General features: G+C 32.6%; 1 protein-coding gene across 2 annotated transcripts; it reads left to right on the forward strand.

Annotated features, from left to right (window-relative positions):
* Positions 1 to 444: 444 nt before the first annotated feature.
* On the forward strand, positions 445 to 18,087 carry Mthfs (methenyltetrahydrofolate synthetase). 2 transcript variants are annotated; one of them, XM_089638617.1, is made up of 4 exons: positions 445 to 666; positions 12,365 to 12,497; positions 13,557 to 13,812; positions 16,693 to 18,087. In XM_089638617.1, exons 2-4 carry the CDS (start codon positions 12,399 to 12,401, stop codon positions 16,926 to 16,928), a joined length of 591 nt encoding a protein of 196 aa, XP_089494743.1. In that variant the 5' UTR covers positions 445 to 666; positions 12,365 to 12,398; the 3' UTR covers positions 16,929 to 18,087. The 2 variants fall into 2 exon arrangements, with proteins under 2 accessions (XP_089494743.1, XP_089494742.1); XM_089638616.1 differs by lacking the exon at positions 445 to 666 and adding an exon at positions 5,124 to 5,282 and having other exon boundaries at positions 16,693 to 18,085.
* Positions 18,088 to 20,229: the final 2,142 nt, after the last annotated feature.

Genomic DNA, 20,229 nt, shown 5'->3' on the forward strand with positions numbered 1-20,229 from the left:
TTATCCAGAATTTTTCCTCATAAAACTCATTAATGTAACGTAAAATCAGTCAAGTAAATACAACCATCAGATGGTAATAGTAATAAGGCCAAATGAGCCGCAGTACTAGTCAGCTAGAAACATGAAAAGGTATTGCTATGCCCTAGCTAGTTAGAGGATTACGAAAGAATCCATAAAATCAAAAAAAAACCATCGTGGTCTTAAAGACTTTTAGTTTGCATTTTTGTAAAATAATATAAATAGCAGCATCTAGCGGAATAACTTTAAACTTATAGCAAAACCGTTCACCTTTTACATTCAAGATAACCCAATAAAACCTTCCTTCATTGCCGCTGTACACATAGATGGCGGTACTGTAAACCTAATTGCAATATATGAATTATATTTATGTTGAATACCCAATTGATAGATGTCGTTAATTCTATATCTGTTGTGTGAAGTCAGTTGCGGTTGCGAATATTATTAATATTTTGTTTACTTATTTGATCAAAAATAAGAAGTTATAAGAACAGTTTTTATTATAAAATTGTTATGACGAAAACAGACAGAATGTTTATATCGTGATAATAATGTTTGTGCACGAATTTTTAAGAATTGGACTTGCTTGGAATGGAACTTGCACCGGTTGACAGGCATCTAGGAATATAACCTAAAAAAATTGACAAGGTGGGAATCTAAATTAAATTGTTAATATAATTAGGTGTCATCCCGACGTAAATAGTTGTAAGTATCTAGAAATTAAGTTGAACGAAAGTGTTTTCAATAAAAATACTCGCATACATATACAGCGATCCTAAAATATTACCCTTTTTTGTAAAGTTTTTGAAAATATTTCCAAATTCATGTGTGTAATTAAAAGGTTTTTAAATGCATCTACTTATATGAATTTCGATTTTGTTTTCTTGAACTAATGAATAAATTAATTAATGAACGAATGAATAAATAAATTAATGAACGAATGAATAAATACATTAATTAACGAATCAATAAATTATGGGCGAATGAATAAATTAATTAATGAACGAATAAAATAGAATCTTAGAACTTCTCGACATCTGATCGAGATGAAACTCCACAGATAGACTCGCTGTCCATAACAAAGCATTCTTTTAATTCTATTTTGGTGGCTTTACATTAGTTCTTCAATAAAATTATTGTGAAACAACAACCATAGCTTTTGGAATAATTTTGTTATTATTTTATGTGGAATAGATTTTTGCTGCTTACTTCTGAACAAAAAAGTTATATTTGTTAATTCAAGGTTTGACTGCCCTGACGCTATAAGTTTTCAAAGCCAAATTAGTTTAACACTTTACGAGTAGGTAATCATAATGTAGGCAAATTATTAATTATTCATTATACGTTTATATATTTCAAGGGTTTTTTAAAGCTAAAGTGTGATGAACTCGACAAGTTTATTGTATTTTTTTTTATTTATTTTAAAGATTTTTATGTAAAAGCCCTGTAAGGCGTTAATAAATATTTTGTTTTTTTGTTATGGCCTCTTACCAAAACTTTAACAAAATTGGTAATTTTTGGATAGGGCCTGACACGCTTATTACGAATATTTTTTAGAAAAAAACATTATATTCGCCTTAATTACTATAAAAGAAAACTTTTTGCATTTCGGGCGGCGGAAAATTATGAATTTAAATTTTCAATTGCGTTAACCAAAATTCACTTCGCGAATCGATGCGGCGGCAATCAGCTGCCATTAGGTACGTCACTGTTATGTTGGTATCCCTGATACATTGCGTAGATACGACTATGGCTAACTTCGTGGAAGACAAATGGATTTGTATCACAAATCATGTTACACAAACCTAGCGTAGCCGGTAAACTAGTTGAAAACTGGGATGTTTTTCTTGCCTTGACGCGAGCAGGCGTTATTAAGGGGCACTTTCCTTTGTATCACAAACCATGTTACACAAACCTAGGTATCCCACGAAGATAGCAACGGTCGTATTTAGCTCTTGTTAATGCATCAGTGATACCAACATAACAGTGCGTTCCTAATGTCGCCACATCGATTCGCGGAGTGAATTTTGGTTTTACGCAATTGAAAATCAAAATGCATAATTTTCCGCCGCCCGAAATGCAAAAAGTTTTCTTTTATTGTAATTAAGGCGAATATAAAGTTTTTTTCTAAAAATTATTCGTAATAAGCGTGTCAGGCCCTATCCAAAATTTACCACAAAATTATATTACGACGAAAAATATAAATAATAATATATACCATTTTTTTATCTAATCGGGAACCTTTTTGTAGAAGTCACATTATATAACAGAATTATATTTACTATGCACATATTAATATTCGCGTGTGGTAACAGGGGATTTTTTTTGCTTTCTTATCCTTACGTAATTGATTTATTAATTTAATTAGTATTTTATTACAAGTGCTTTATCAATACTTTCACGTAACGAATGGTTCGATATGTACCTAAAAAATCTCAATAACATCATTTAGTTATCAGAAGTCGTATCATATTTGACCTCAGGTCATCAAATAATGTAAGTAACGCGGTTTTTACTGACCAAAGTTTTTATTTTTTTCTACGAAGAGTTGAAAAATCGAAGGCGGAGTATTTTTCCGATTTTATGTCCGGGTTTAATCTTCCCCATAAGAAAAACTAAACCCTTTCACACACTTTTCCACAAATGATCATCTAGTCAATCAACATTATGCAAGTACATTATATAAGCAAAATAAATACAAAACAATACACGAACCACACGTCAACTCACCAGAAGTCAAATGGGATAATAATTCACCGACTCCAGATATTTTCATATCAGAGGGTTCGGCTCGGTAGAACTTCTAACAGGGCCTATAAATCCTACTGATCCCTCAACATAAATATTTAAAAAATCTTTCGTTATTCTACATGTATTCAAAATGACCGACTTTTCCATCTTTAAATATAATTTTTTTAGAAATAACGAATGGTAATATTTTTAAAGTAATATTGATAATATTACTATTTATAACCCTTTTCCGATTTCATGTATATTCCGAGTAGATAACTGACTGCATTTTTTTAAATCAACAAAAAATTTAAAACATGTAAAGATAAGAATACAATGGTAACACCGGGCTTACAGCGATAAGTATACAAGTTCAAAATCATCACTATTCATTTTATTTTCGCGTATGTATTTTTTTCTTCGAGAATACTGCCACATATCCAACATCAATCAAATAAATTATTTTCAGTAGTTGAGACTGTATGTCTATATTATTAGCTTTACGACACGCGAGATGTCATTATTTATTCTTTTTCGGGAAATCGACAGTTTTCATTTAATCAGTTTGTACATACGTATTATATATATTAAAATAAAACCAATTATGGATTTCCTCCTTGTGACTTTACCTCTACTGAGACAGCATAAAATGGAATAAGTTATTTAAATTTGTGAGAAAGGAATATGAATTAAATAATTTATACAAAACAAAAGATTATATAAAACGAAAAAATTGCAAAACAATGCATTTGAGGAGAGAGGTTGTAGATATAAATCAAATCATAATTGAGATATAAACAATAAAGACATAAACATTATCCACAAACCATCAGAGAAATATTATTTTATGGACCTCTTGTATTTGGTAAGTTCGCAAGTGAAAATATCAACCTTGGATTATACGCTATTGTAATTATTGCATAGTCTGTTCAGGCAAGAATTCTGCTTATATTATATATACTCTTATTATTATTTATTTTGTATGCGGTTCACATATTTTCGTTTAACATTTTATGTCAGATGTTGTCATAATTCCTGAGCATGACTGTAGATTGTCAACGAATAAACAGCAGTGTTTTCAACAGAAGTTTTCATAATTTATTCGATGTTAAGTGTTGTTTGTACGTTAGAGATCTGCTGTCATGCTCGGGTACGATGACAAGTTATCGACACAATTGATAAATCTTTTATCTAATACTCAGATGGGTGTGCAGTGTTCTAAGTGGGGAGATATATGTGCTGTAAAGCGAATACGGAGTCTATTGCGGAAAGCTTTTGATATACATATTATAAATCCAGCATTGTGTTGGCCTTGTTGATGACTACATTAGTGTAATGAATAAAGTTTAATTTAAAATAAAAAATTATTTAATATATGTATCCCGTTTAATGTATAATTAAAGGAAATTTTATTTCAATTGTGTAAATGATAATTTATTCGATTTTGAGATATTTATAACGAGTTTTTACAATTCACAGTAGGCAAAAAGACGATTGAGGTCCTCTTAATTGATTTGACAACTAAGTATATTTTTATCATCTGCATGCACTAGGTAATTAGCTTGTAAAAAAACAATTGAATATATCATGTTTATACAAATTAAATAATAAAATATGTATCCAGATATGTACCCTTCATTGAACTAGCCTGGTTACAAATCTTTAAAGGTTCTATAGATATTGAAAAATCGTCTCTAATTCTTCGTATCACCACAACTTGCTATTTTTGCTTGTGCATAACTTCAAATTCATTCACTAATAAGGCTGTTGTTGGTATCTGGAAAAAATACTAAAAATAAATCTAACGTAGGTGCTAATTTCGTTTTCCCCACGTATTTCTTCGTAATTTTAATATTTAAAATTATGCACTTTCAATGAACTTTTAATGTTCACTGAACTGACTAGCTGAAGTCCCCGTCGTTGCCTGGGCTTTACTCTGGGTTTATCGATTTCAGATGTAGACAGTAATTTTCATCTTATTTTTAACGTCAAGTGTGCAAAATTTTATTAAGAAGTATGAAAAGTCTGCTTAAAAGGATGGGAAAAGGGATGTGGTTTTTGGACATATCATCTAGATAGTAATCTTCCTCTTGTTTTGATGGTCAAGTGTGCAAAATTTAATCAATCTCAAAATAAAACTCCAGATTTCACAAACATTCTAATTTTTATAAATAGATGGATATTATATACGAACCTATGAATAATCTAAAATCTAAATACTGGATTAAGTTCAGTGTTTTGTTATCATCATTGCCAAGAACTGTTTATTTTTCACTTAGTCCCTTATCGTTGTAAGTCTGCTTTCTTAACGACGATAGGCAATGTAATAATAATGTGTATGTATTATTTTATCATTTTACTTGCCATTGCTTTTGAACTTTAGCTCTCACTGTTGAAGAGTGAAGAGTGTCTCCTTCTCTTCGCTTTCGCTCTTCTTAAATCATTGTTTTCTTGTGAATATTTCGAAATAAAGCTTTTTGACAAACCATTTAAGTGAAATATCGTCTCTCAAAGCAAAAGCATCCATTAATAATGTGAGTTTTTTTTTAATTTAATTTTGTAACGTTTTTCGATGTGCACGTAATAATTTCAACAAGGTTGGGTGTTTACATAATATTAAAAGTTTATAGGGCTTTAATTTCATAACTTTTGTTTTAATTATTGAAAATAATATTAACAACTCTCAATAGAAATAAAATTTTCATCCAATCGATCAGCTGTCAAAAGCACTATCTATGGGCTATCGTTTATTTTTTAGTTTCGATTTACGGTTTAACAATAATGTATTTATTTAAAGTCCGTGTGTACTATTCGGTATTCGTACTCATACCTATGAATAATGGTTACAATTTACAATATCGGAAGAATTAGCTGACTATTGGTCGCAACTGGAAATCGAACCCAGATCATCTAATCTTCTCTTTACCGGGACCAATATTTAACTACTAAGACCTAATTTATTTCGGTTATTTTGATCTATCTCTCATTTCAATTTAAACATTTTTTACCAATATTACAAGTAGGTATCCTCAAATTTTTACCAATTTTACAAGTTTCCTCTATTTTTTACCAATATTACAAGTATACTCTATTTTTTACCAATATTACAAGTATCCTCTATTTTTTACCAATATCACAAGTATCCTCTATTTTTTACCAATACTACAAGATTCCTCTATTTTTAACCAATATTACAAGTATCCTCTATTTTTTCCCAATATTACAAGTATCCTCTATTTTTTACCAATATTACAAGTATCCTGTATTTTTTTCCTTGTTTTTTATACTGCCATCTTTGGAATGATTGCTAAATTCTTACCAGAATATATTTACTACGTAAATTGTGTCTTGGATATATAATTTATACATATCCAATTTTTACTTGTATTGAAAATCTTTTGACTTGTATGCGAATCGAAAATAGTCAATATTGGGATTAAATTTTGTATACTTAAATATTTTTTATATTTTCTTGTTTGAGGCGCTACACCAGATTCTCGAGGTATATTTAGGAAAATTACTTAGCAGAGCTGCTTCTATTTTTTTTTGCGTTTCATGTCTTAGATATTTGATTGAATCATAAAATGCATTTAAAGAGATAATATAAAAATTACCAAAGATAAGGTCAAACTCAAATGTGTAGTAGATTAGTCCTGGTTCAGGAAACAAATTATTAGCATTAATCTCAAGATTGAGTAAATGAAGATGATTTTACTGTTCACATTAGGAAAACGAATCTTCTAATCTGTGAATGTAAACACAATCTTAATCTTGTTTACCGAAAATGAAACGTGGTGCAATATTATTTTAGAGTGTGACGCACAGACATAGGAATTAATAGACGAGAAGATAATGGCGAGGGGTAAAATCAACTGTTGAAGAACGAAGGGAGTGAAGCTGACTGTGATTCGTCAATAAATCAATCTGACAGTAAATAGGCATCTCGCATTATAATATCACCATTTACTTCTTAAAAGTAAAATCTGCTTTTGAATGAATAGACATTTTTACATGGGAGCGCAAATTACTCGCCACGTTATGAACAAATTTACGAAGTCCAAATTCGGCAAAAAAATTCGGTTCTATTTTCAGAGTCGAATATTTCGTTTAAGTATTTAGTTAAGACACTTTTATAAATGTTCATAATTTACTTCCCAGCAACCAACCAGCTTTGTGTTTCGCGTCCAGACATGTTTCTACAACTGATCCATATTATACGATGTGAATATGCTTAAAATAAAGTAAAATAATGCTTATATATGGAATGTAATACGACAATTGGGTTTATTCTCTTTTTCACATCTATTTTTACAAGTTTTCATAGTACAAGTCAACATTTTGCCGTGTTATTTCGTAAAATGAACCGATGATGCCTCGACCATAGTTCGCACAAGAATGATGACGTCACGTTTTCAAATTTCACTTGAGGCCATACGCGAGCACAGCCGGCTCCAATGGAACCGGTATGGGGAGTGGGGATAATACGCTTTTAATCACTTAGGGCAGGTCTACTAATATTCATATGTCTATGGTGTGACGCAATTTAAAGCAATTCCGGTTCAACTGGATGTTTTATTTATTTTTGATGCCGACTTTTTTTTATTAAAATTTATATTTGTAGCTCAATGGTTAGAGCAGCTGACCGGTATTCAGAAGGCTGCGGGTTCAATACCCGTCGGCGGCATTTATTTTATCTCGGGAGATTTTTTGAATTTTTGAGTGTTTCAGGATAATAATAATTAGTTATCCGTTTTGCTGCGCATAAAAACCTTGTCTTGTAAGCATTAGTTTAGTATTAAAGAAATATTTTTATTTGCTTATTTAATTTTTCAACAATATTAGACCAGTTTTCGGGTTTCCTCCAGATCATCTTCTAGTTAGGTCCTACGTCATTGCCCAAGCAAAATTTTCTTCTTATGAAGATGATAGTAGGGGAAAATCAAATATGTCAGATTGTTCGTTATTTGGGAATGTTTGTCTTTCTTTAAAAAAAGTAAAATAAAGGTGTTTTACAACCATAAAATAGAAAATCTCTCCCTGTATCTCTAAAAATTGGCGAACAGTTAGCTCTGGAGTAATGAAATTTGCACTGATTAATGCAACAACTTCAAGCTTTCCATCATTAGCTATTAAGCTTTGAGAATATAGATTTTTTTGAAAAAAAAAACATTGATGTACAAGATGCTATTTTATATTGTTCGTTATACTCGTACCAGTAGGTACCCAGCTAAGTATATATTATATACTAGATGTACCCCGCCATGCGTTGCTGTGGTTCAGTCCGTCTGTACAGATAGAGAAACAATAGCGCTTGTCGCTTTTACGTCCAACAGATGGCGCAGTTTTTGGTGACTATGTAATATAGGTACATAAAAATACGCGTATTCGAATGCAAAGTTGTGTAAAAATTTAAAAGCAATCAGTTAAAAAAAATTTTAGATTTAAGATTTTAAATAATCGAACATTTACATTTTTATTTATAAAGATTTCTAAAGATTGATGAAATTTCGGCGAAACCAGGTGGCAAAACGGCACGTTACCAGACAGGAAAAAACGTGTTTAAAATGATCTGATTTAAAAGGTACCTACCTACTAATAAACAATGATGAATACTTTTAATTGACGCTATAGTAATTTCTTATTCATTGCTAATATCTTGTTTACTGTGTTTGTTACTTCCCTGCCCTTTGTTTTAGTTTTTAATGACATTGTGAAATTTACATAAATTATTTTGTAATATTCTCCTTCCTTATAAAATACAACTGCTTTTTTGTTGTAATCTGATATTTGATTGCCGCCAAACAATGTTTTATAGTTATGAAACTGGACGGAAATACTATCCTGTAATGCTAAAATATGTAAATAATCGTTAACACTGATAAATTATCTGAAATATTAACATATTTTGTTGAAATCCGTGTTATTATTATCTGCCAAGGTCCTTTCTTAAGATGCATCCATTGATTTAAAAGAAACAAGAGTAAAGAAGCGAGGATAGTAAATAGTAGTCCACAATGGAGTGCTAATACCAACCCTGATTTAGGTAATGAGTGAGGCATGGAATCGGCAGAGGAAGGATGAAAATGTATAAATAATAAAACAACCAAAAAATTTACGCTGCAAAACTGAGATTTCTGAGGCGTAGGTACCTAAAGTGAAAACTGTCTGTGACCGTGTTACCATACAAGTTTTCCGGAAACCAATGGCACCAAAGGGAAACTGATGAGTCGATGCTGTAGTATAACTTCTTATGATTTGTGCTTCGTTTTGAGATCGCTAGGGGATTAATATCAGCTGTTTTCTAAGCGTATAGTAAAACTTTAAATTTGAACGATTTAATTGTAGAAGATAATATTAACCACTAAACAGAAAAGAAAATATTGTTTGTTTTTTCGTAGTCGAAATATATTGCAGTTTAAAGTTGATATGGTCGAATTAGCTCAGTGGTCAACCTGAATGTTTGTCTGTTCTTGTAGTGCATACCTAATCACAAAGTGACTGAATGTTTGTCTGTTCTTGTAGTGCATACCTAATCACAAAGAAACTGAATGTTTGTCTGTTCTTGTAGTGCATACCTAATCACAAAGTGACTGAATGTTTGTCTGTTCTTGTAGTGCATACCTAATCACAAAGAAACTGAATGTTTGTCTGTTCTTGTAGTGTATACCTAATCACAAAGAAACTGAATGTTTGTTTGTTCTTGTAGTGCATATCTAATCACAAAGTGACTGAATTTTGGTCTATTCTTGTAGTGCATACCTAATGAATTATATTTCATTGGTTACATTTTGTTTTCGTTACTATTTGTCTACCATAAAGATAAGTTATGTATGTAAAACTAGATGTGGGTTGAACAAAATATTATTGTCTTTCAAGTTGACATAAGTTATTTATGCTGCTAGTATTTTTGTCGTTATTAGTAAAGCTGAATAAAAAAAAACAGTTGACAAATATTGCTTTTTGGTCATTACGAAAAATAATTTTATACGTGGTACAATCGGAAAAGTGGTGAGAGCGAACCCAAAAACATATTTTTGAGACTTGTATGGTTAGGAAACCATTGAAGACGGGACTACATATATAAAATATATAGCATAGTAACCACCGATAGAAAAATTACCTAAAATATTCCAAATTCGGATTCAATGTACACGAAAAGGAAAATTCACATCAAAAAAGTTAATACCACGTAATCGACTCAAAATGTAGTGTAGATTCCATGGTGGATACCAGCGTGGAAGATACTCTCAGTATCGCCCTGGTGTAAGACCACCATTCAGAATTGGAATGGCTTTGACCGTGTGTGGTGACAAGATCTGAATAGTCTGGTACTTCCCATCTTCCTCTTCCCCATCTCCTTCCCCTCCTCACTACATTCAGCCTCACAATACACCCCAATTGGGGATGCCATAGTCTCACTGGATCGAAACGGTTGGGACTCTTGTGAGGTTTCACATTAAATTGATGAGTTTCCTGTTACTGTTTAGTAAGCCGTTTGTATTTCGTAAAATCTAGATACATTTGGATATTCAGATGTTTACTGACTAATTTTATTAATGACTTCTCGTATAGCTTAGGACAGGGCTTCCCAAACTTTTTTCAACTGAGACGCCCTTGGGAAGTTACCATATTTTTGCGAGGCCCCCCATCCCCTCCCGGTGACTAAAAATCTAAGCCCCCCGCCGCTCATTTGTACCAAGCGTAGTATTTTGAAGCCCCCCCCCTGAACGGGTCACGTAGTATGGATACGTTACCTAATAACAATTTGTCAGAAAAACTCCAAATGGTATCTAAATTTTTAATTAGAAAATAAAGAACACAACATAAAAACAAAAATGGAAGCAAACAAAAAAGGATAAAAAAGCAATTTTTTTCTTTGGTATTAATGAGAAGGATGTGTTGCTTTTCTGAGCATAGTTTCTCAAAACGAGGTTGAAGTTTCGAAATCGCCACTCTCGTCTTTGCCTCTAAGTTTATTTTTGATCTGTACTTATTCTTAATGACTGCAACTGCAGAGAAACCTGTCTCACACAAGTATGATGTCGCAAACGGTAATAAAACCCTTAACGCTGCAGTGCTGATGGAACGATATTCTCGCTATAAAGATTGCCTCACGACGCCCCTGGGATGATCCCGCGGCGCCCCGGGGCGTCGCGACTCACAGTTAGGGAAGCCCTGGCTTAGGATATGAATTCCATTTGGAATAATGAATAATAAAACGATTAAGGTCAGAAACATTTTCAATTGTTATAATTTTAGTAAAGCAATTTTATTTTACGCAATTTAATTAATAACAATTCTATTATCATGATTAACACATTTTTCAATACGGCCTTGTTATACATATTGAATTACAATTTTAATAAAAATGAATGATTCTCGGTAATATTATTGGGAAATATGAATATTTAAAGTATATCTACAAGGTTGAAATATTTTTCAGAGTTTTCGAAGCGTACCGCCGGTTCTAGCTAATATACATTACTCATAAATACTCATAATATTATAATAATCATCCTTATTTATATTGACAAATTTTCTTGTACAATAACTGGCCATGTTATTATTAGATAGGAGATTATTTTTTAATCACCCTGCAGCGTGCAAGAATTGGCCGTTGAATGTGTTAAGAGGAAGCTACAAGCCAAAAATATGTATATTCTTGGTATACATTATACCGTAGGTAATAGGCATTAAAATCGCTTGACAAACGGAGTCTAGAAACGTTCGATTTCAAGCGAAAAACTGTTTTTTATTTTTTTTGTAAATAATTTTGTAAGAAAGCAAAAAAGTTAATCAAGTGAAATTGTCACAGATAATCTTAGCTATAATACTGTAATTTTCAAAAGTTGTTTCCTTTATGCGTTCATACATTTCTATTGAAAAAAAATTTTTTTAGTAGTTTGCATTTATATTTTTTATTGAGTAATTTATTTGTATTCTACTCAAGCGAAGCGATAGGAAAACCTTCAATTTATCTAAATCATATTTTTTGGTATTCATAATGTACCTACACTAATTTGTTATAAAGATTAATGAAAATAGTGATTTGGCATTAAGCTTCGCCTTAATCGATGTATAACTTATGAATTATATATCTTACATCTGTAGATAACTATCAGTATCGCCCTGGTTAATTACCAACATTCGGAATTAAAACATTGCTTGAAATGGATTTGGCTGTGTTTGGTGACCAAATCTTTGAAATCAAACATCAAAAAGTTTTTAAATGGCTCACATTACGCTTTTTTGTCTAAACACTGCAGTAAAATTACAAAAAATTTCAAACATTATGGCCAACTCATTTTTTGTCGTTTCATATAAAAATAATTAACAGAAAATTCTCAACATTTCTCAAATTGCTGTCGGAATCTTTGGTTTCATAGAGGTATACATTTTAATTTTTCTGTGGTTAACTTCCATATTTGAATATAAAGCTTGGTGTTTTCTCTTTCTAACACCGTTTAGTTTATATTTCTAAAGATGAGGGTAAGGGAGACAACGTTTTCTATGACACCATATGAGCTGTTCTGAAAAGCAAACAAATTGACTCTTCATGTGGGTATTGTCACTCCAAGGACTCTATTTTTAACGAGTTTATGGTTTTTTGCTTTAGGACTACCAGTGCTGCCGATTCAAAAGCCGCCCTAATGGCTGCCAAGGCTATATTGAGGAAGACCATGAAGGAGACAATGAAGAACCTGGCTCCAGAAGACAGAGCTGAACAGAGCAGGCTGATCATTGAAAAGGTTGTTTATTTTTTAATAAATTTTGTAGTGTTTGTATAAACATGCAACCTTTTCCCTGGGGCGCGATTCTGTTATCAACTCCACTAAACATTGAACTGACTTCGTTGTAGAACTTGGGGAGATGTCATATATTTTTAATACAAAATTTTGCTTGTTTAGAGCAGGGCTCCTACGTTAGAATGGAAGACGTGAAAAATGTACAAAATTGTACGAAATACACCCAATCATTTCGGGTGACCTATCGAGTCATGGATTCATTCTTCATATACAAAAATATCCGCTGGTTAAATATGAATCAAACTTTAAATTCGTATTGTGAACATTGATCGCTTGTAGTGACTAAACTTAATGTATCTTCTAGTTCCAACAGAGACTCGCTGATTTAATATATCTATTAACCCCTAGTGTGCCGAGAAATCCACCGTGGATTTGCAAGTAGCTCATTCCATTTTCTTCGATTTTGGTACGAGTGTGAATTTAAAAGATTTCCGGGATCATCGACATAAAGTAACCGCAGAAAAATTTTCTATCGATTTTCTTGGCATATCTAAACCGTATTTTTTTTATCTGTGAAAAAAGTCATAGTACTGTATTTATATACGGGAAGTAAATAAGTATAATAATATTTTTGTATAGTTTCATTGTATTAAATATTTTTACAACATTACAGAGAAGAAAAAACATTTCTCTGAATATAAGTAGCTATCCTGGGGAAACTACATAGGATAGATATATAAAAAATATTAATAAAATTAAATTAAATAAGTTTTGTTTTAAAACCACGAGTTTTTAATAATTTTTATAACCGACCGATTTCGCTTTACTCAAGCATCTTCAGGGTACAAATTTAATTTAGTATTAAAGTTTTTTTTTATTAAATATGTCAAACCACAAAGTGATTGCTTTCTACAATAATAAAAAATATTAATACATAATTACATTATCTGGTAAAACGGTACAATTTCCAACTACTAAAGTCAGCCAGCGTTACACGGGCGATTGGCATGTTACCTCTGGCGTTTACAAGGTTAACTAATGTATTCATATTTTTTATGGCAGCTTATGAAAACCCCAGAATGGACCAACGCCAAGAGGGTGTCCATTTTCCTGGCCATGCCCAACGAGGTTCAGACGGAGGGTGCCGCCTTTGCCGCCCTTCGCAGCGGCAAGCAGGTGTTCGTGCCGCTCTGCGCGGGCGGCAGCATGCGCATGCTGAGGGTGCACTCTGAGCAGGACCTGGAAACCCTGCCAAGGGACGCGTGGGGCATCAAAGAGCCGAAACCAGTGGAGGGGAGGGACGACGCTTTGGAGACTGGTAAGGGTGTGATTTTTTTATTAGATAGCACCAAGATCATTTTATATCCAACTTAGCTAAAACTCGGCAGATACACTCGTTGTCGATGACAATGCAGTCTATCAACTTTTGGTGGTAATTACATATACGCATTTCTCTGAAATCGGATGACATTAATTACACCCGATTGGTGTTTGGCAAGGCTGATAGAGTTGTCGACTCCAGTCCTTGGGTAGAAAGGTTCAATACGCAAAAAAAAAGTTTTTAATGACTTTTTAAAATAGATGTTTTATTAAACTTTATTTTTTACTAGTTGATTTTTTAGATGAGACATTGATGCTGTGCGTTGTACGATCCCATTTTATTTACTAATCATTAGACATCGGATTATATTACTGCATATTTGAGACCTTTTCCGCCATTAAACCATAATGTGCCGAAAAATCCACCGCGGATTTCTGTAAGTTTGTATCCGTAGTGTACCGGCGAAACCACCGTGGATTCGCTAGTAGTACAACGCACTTTCCCGGTTTTATTATATTTTGCAACATAGTGGAATACCAAAATATTTTTTATTCGCCTGTCAAGGAAATAATGTTAATCTACACTCTCGTTTCGTCAAGTGCAAATATATTCAATTCAACTATGAAATTTTATGTTTGTGTAAATGAAAAATATTTCCGATGTTCAAACCCTGTATTTATTTAAGGGGAAGTCTCATAAAATTTATATTTATATATTTCTTTGATACAAATATGTCCTTTAACCTTAGAGAGAAAAAAACATTTCTCTGGATAAAAGTATCTATCCTGGGGAACATATATAAATCAGATAATGCAGATACATTTTTTATTAATATTTTAAAAAAATATTGGGTCAGACGGTATAATCTACAAAAACGAAGAAGTTACTAAGAATAATTGTGTCAGCCGGCGTACATTTTTATCCCTGGCGTACAAGATCGCGGGAGGTCGGCATTCCAAGGGTTAATGCATATTTCAGCCATTATTTTTTTTTTAATGTGAGGTAAACACGTGATATTTAAAATTTTGCGTTCATTATGTATGCGTAACTTGCTCCATTTACATTCATACTTCGTCATCTTGCTTACTACTCCGTGATTCTGTCTTTTGGAATGGCCCGACTCGTGTTTATTGCGAGGTATGCGACGATCCTTGAATCAACCCGATGTGTTAGTATTGTGAGAATGAAGGATATGAAAACAAATTATTTGGACGATGTGCAAACTAACCTACAGCAAAAAATGGCACGTGGATATCAACGTTCAAACTGTAAAATTATTCCTTTGTTCTATTCAGACTATTCAGAGACAGTTTTCCACCTGCTATCATAAAAATTAAATATCTATCGGGTTTACAAGCTGAGCGTGCCGTGAAACTTCGTTTGTCAATAATTAGTCTCGGGATGAAACAATTAGTTACTCCATTGTTATTCGTATCGTTAACTTTTGGAGTTAGAATCACTTCCGTGTTCACTTCGGAGAATTGCAATAGTCGTCAGTTTGCATCTGCAAAAGATGAACTGAGAACTCTCTAGGTTTTAACCACTCCCCCGTCCCTCTCTCTATCTCTCTCAGAGTGTACATATTAGTTTATATACGTAAAAGGTTATATGAACTCAATAAAATATACAATAAAAAATGTAAAATTGAATTTAAATAGAAATATCAATCAGCAATTCAAATTCCAATTGAGAGCGGTCAGGTGCTTCATTTCCTCCATTCCTTTTTTTTAATATTTTAAAAATTTGCATTGATGTATTAGAATTGTGTACCCGAGCAAAAGCAGACTTACACAATTTACTTCTTAAGCTTTGGGAAATCAACTGTTGAATTTTAAATTATTTTACATTACACCACAATCAATTTTAGATTTCGTCCTTGTGTTAGGAAATCAACAGAACTATATTAAGCAATAACATAACGTTATCATAATATAATGAGAAGACAGGATATAATATACCCGAAGTAATTAAATTCTTAACAGAATTATTACTACAACAAAAGAAAACTTACTCGTGACATGCAAAAAAACATTATTTATATTTATTCAGCTCGCAATTGGAAATGTCCACTTTTGATATAATGTTATTATAATTATTACATGGTTTGTTCAAGCAAGAATTTTGTTAAAATTTTGTTCTGGATTGATCTACTTTGAATAGGACAGAAGAGCGTGTGGAGCGCGCAGGTTCATCAAATTGAATCTTATTTAGTAACTTCGCGAATTGAATATTATTGTTAACTAATTTATACTAGTCTTTGATATCGGATAAGAGGATAAATTACAAATTACAGAAATCCTGTATAATAATAAGAAAAGACAGAGAAAGTATCAACATGATCAATAAGTGGCAAAATACAGGTTAAAATATGTGATTTAATAAATTGGCAGAATTGGCTGTGTTCAGAATATCTCACCACGTGGGTGAGTAATTCTGTGAGGGGTTTAACCTCCGTTTTTTTAGGCTTCTGTTATATCTTTAATGTGAGTTGCAGATCTTAGATGATCTATGTGATGACACTTCGTTTTAAGACTATGGAGCCTAAATACAGCACGAATCATAATGAAATGATCAATTGAACTGAACGAGATAAAGAGAGCTTCAAGATAGTAAAAATAAGAAAAGGGCATTTTCCTCCTTAGGTTGAAAGCAACAGTGGTTTAGTATCATCATCAATGTGTAGGACGTATGAGATTTTCGTAGCTAAAGTAAAGTCAATTTGTCAGTTGGCATAGACAGGTTTTAAGGTGTGAAGAAGCTGTTTCAGTTGGCTGAAGGCTGGTAGAAGATTGCTAAATATTCTCTAGAACACCCCCATGATGAAGAAATGTCTTTCCCTCCCCGATGGGTACTAATTGAATCTAATTTTGTTTTCAGGTGGCGTTGATTTAGTTGTATGTCCCGGTGTAGCCTTCACCAACAAGGGCCACCGCTGCGGCTACGGGAAGGGCTACTATGACGGTTTCCTCACCAAACTGCGCAACCTACCCAAGACAGGAGACTCCAACAAGGGAGTCACCATCGCCGTGGCTTTCCGCCAGCAAGTTCTAGATGAAATTCCAGTCACTGATGCGGACGTCACCATAGACCAAATCTTGACTGCTGATTCATAGAACATGGTTCTGCCACTGAGTGCTGCATTTTGTCCTCAGTTTGTGTTACATTCGTCTTTTATATATGAGATTATTAGATTAGATTAGACTTTTTTTATACATTCTTTCATATAAAAAATATTTATTTACTAACTTTTATATTTTCATAAAAACACATTATTGTACAGTTTTCTTTTATTATATCTATATCCTATTGACCCTTTCAGAAATTGTTGTAACGTTGATAGGTATATAATTCCTTGATAACTTAACACAGTGTCAATTCAACACACCTTTAAAAAGACATATAAATTCATTAAAAGCGATGAAAAAACGAAAAGTATAAACTTTACCTACTTACGTGTTTCACCATTTTTCTTAACTTTATATCACTTTTTAAAGGTGTGTTGAATTGTCATTTTGATGAGTTATCTGGTGATCGTAGAATTCTAAGGACAGGTTAATTTAGAGAATTTAAACAAACTTCAAATTTCGAAGTTCATTTTCAAGTTCTGTTTATTTCAGTTGTATCAAGTAACTGGCCCATACTGATATAATAACAGAACTTGAATAGGACATTTACATAACCCGAAAATGAACGTTGAAAATTGGTGAATTGTTCAAATTCTATGTAACCCATCATTATTGTTTTATAATTTCTGATTTTTAAGAATATGTATTAAAATTCACATTTTTAGCTGAAATCTCGATTGCTTTACTCGTTTCTTCCTTTATTTAGAGCAGTGGTCCTTAACCTTCGATCGAACCCCAGGGGTTCGGTGAGTCAGTCTCGGGGGTTCGGTGGAGGTCAAGACCCCCGACTAAAAAAATAAATACTACATAATACTTAAATATAAATACTTAAAAGTAAATAATAATTTATATTTTTCATGTTTTGATTTAACCATTAAAATTTAATGTTTTGATCTTTGTTTTTTTATTTTTTTTTTCATTTTGTACACCTATATATAAATATATACCATGTTTTGAATTTGTAAAAATCAAATTTTATTTTTCAAATTAGGAGGGGTTCGGTGAATGCGCTTATGTAACTGGTGGGGTTCGGTACTTCCAAAAAGGTCAAGAACCACTGATTTAGAGTATTTAAACCAACCGATTTTTCATCGGAGTCCTGTTCTATTTTTCACAGAAATAATCTAAATTCCTTGCTGCAGCTTCTCTATGCAGAATAGAAACTTATGGCTACTTTATCTATCAATGTTCTCTCACCAAAATCAGCATGCTCAACAAGTTTTGGTTTGAGATAAAATAAGATGGGCAAGTATAAATATATAAATCATTCATGTAGGTTTGGAAGGTCGTGAATAGGTTGATCAGCCCAAAATAATCTATAATATAATAACTTAAGATGACCAAGGTCAAGAGCAGTGGCGGCCAGCTAATATGTGCTCCCGAGCGCCGAACAACCAACAAGATTTCCGACATGGCTAATCACAATACGAAACTCGGTTCGGTTATAATATCTCATTCAAAAGGTACCTACTTAAAGCGCGCTTAACTTGCAGACCGACTTTGACTTGTGCCTATGTTCGTAGCAGTTCGTTTTCGATTGCGATCCAAAATTTAACTGCTTTGTCGCATATTCTGTGGAACAGTCGAAAGCGTGGGTCCATACCATTACATACTATTCTTTGCAAATAATACCATATCAAGAACGGCGTTCGGAGTTTTACCACCACATCAGAAGGAACGGTTTATTCAGTAGAAAGTTAAACTAAAACGCGTATGTTTGATATTATTGTCGATATCGTTGTTTCAATTTACCATCTGCTATTTTTCAGCGAATGTTACGCTTCTTCGATACAAGCATACAGGATAAAACTTGTCATTAAGAGATGAGTGATGGTCAGATTACTTATTATCAGTTCAGTCAGTACTCGCCGTTGCCAGGCATTGTCTCTTGAATTTAAAACTTTTCTTACTCTGAGAAAGTTTTGAAGTTTAATTGCAGGTTATATCGATCTTGTATATCAATTATTAATAAGGCATATCAATTGCATGTTATACTAATTTATGATTACTTTTGTGTTTGTTCAACGTATAAATTAAGAATGAGTTTGAATGTGGAATACATTAAGAATAATAGGTCGAGTTTTGAAAACAAAGTGATAATAAAAAATGCCGGTCCACCTAAAACCTGAACTGATAATAAAATAAGAGTGCAAATCTGGATCGAAGAAGTTTACTCGATCATTTAACAAAACAATGTATAACAAAGCTTGTAGCTCTGTGCATGTGATCAATTGAATAGTTTATTTTGTTTTACGTGTTTAATTTACGATGTTGATTCAGTTTGGACAATCAGCGGTGTTACTGATGTAACTCACCTTTCTGAAAAAATCAAAAAACATAATTCTTATCATTTACATTTACAAAAAGTTTTGAGCTTAAAGGTTTTAGGAAAAGTTGACATCAGAATGCAATTGGATTCAGGCTACCGTGCCTAAGGTAAACACCATAATGAGCTATTTAATAAAAATCGATACAGGTCAAATTTCCCAGAACATGATTTCAATGTGACGCTTAAAACGTATGACTTCCTAAATAAAGTTCAGTACCTAAAAGGTAAACTCTGTGCAATTTACGCCCGCGACGATTTTTCAAAAGCTAACGGCGCTTTATCAATTTTACAACTTTTTTATAGTACTTGTTTATTAGAAGACTTTCCCGAGACTGTGAAATTACTAAAACTTTTGTGCACCATTCGTGACCTTTGGAATGACCTCAGTTGAAAGCTAAAGATGTTTCTCAACGTTAAAAAGAATAAAATCTTTTAACACGTTGAGCCAGGACAGACTGAACGCACTATCAGTGTTAAGCATTGATAGAGGTCTTTGCTAAACAAAATGAACAGAGAATAGAACTTCTTTATAAATAGGTATGTACCTTTATTTAATTTATTTTATGACTTAATGTTGTAATCCGGTGAACCCCCACATATTTTGACCACCGGCCGCCACTGGTCAAGAGTCATTAGAGATTAATATATCGGGAAGCACTTTAGTATAATTGATGACTTAATTGCCTGTGGAATACATTATTAATCATTGGATACATTATTTTCTTAAGATACTTTTATAGAAGTTACTCATTACTATTTGATATTTAAATAAATCTACTTACGTTTAATAAACTAGGCAAATGACAACCGTAGACTTGTCCAACCTCCTGTCTAAGGATATTAAACTAATATTTTTTTTAATTTTTTTTATATAAATTACAAACAATACAAAATAAAATGAACCTTTGTCTGTCCAACTGGGAAGGATTCCCGTTTCAGGACAGCCAAATTGTGTATTTA

Source organism: Hesperophylax consimilis, chromosome 13 (genome assembly GCF_061612785.1).
Source record: "Hesperophylax consimilis isolate HC1 chromosome 13, BYU_Hcon_1.0, whole genome shotgun sequence".
Classification (NCBI taxonomy): Eukaryota; Metazoa; Arthropoda; class Insecta; order Trichoptera; family Limnephilidae; genus Hesperophylax; species Hesperophylax consimilis.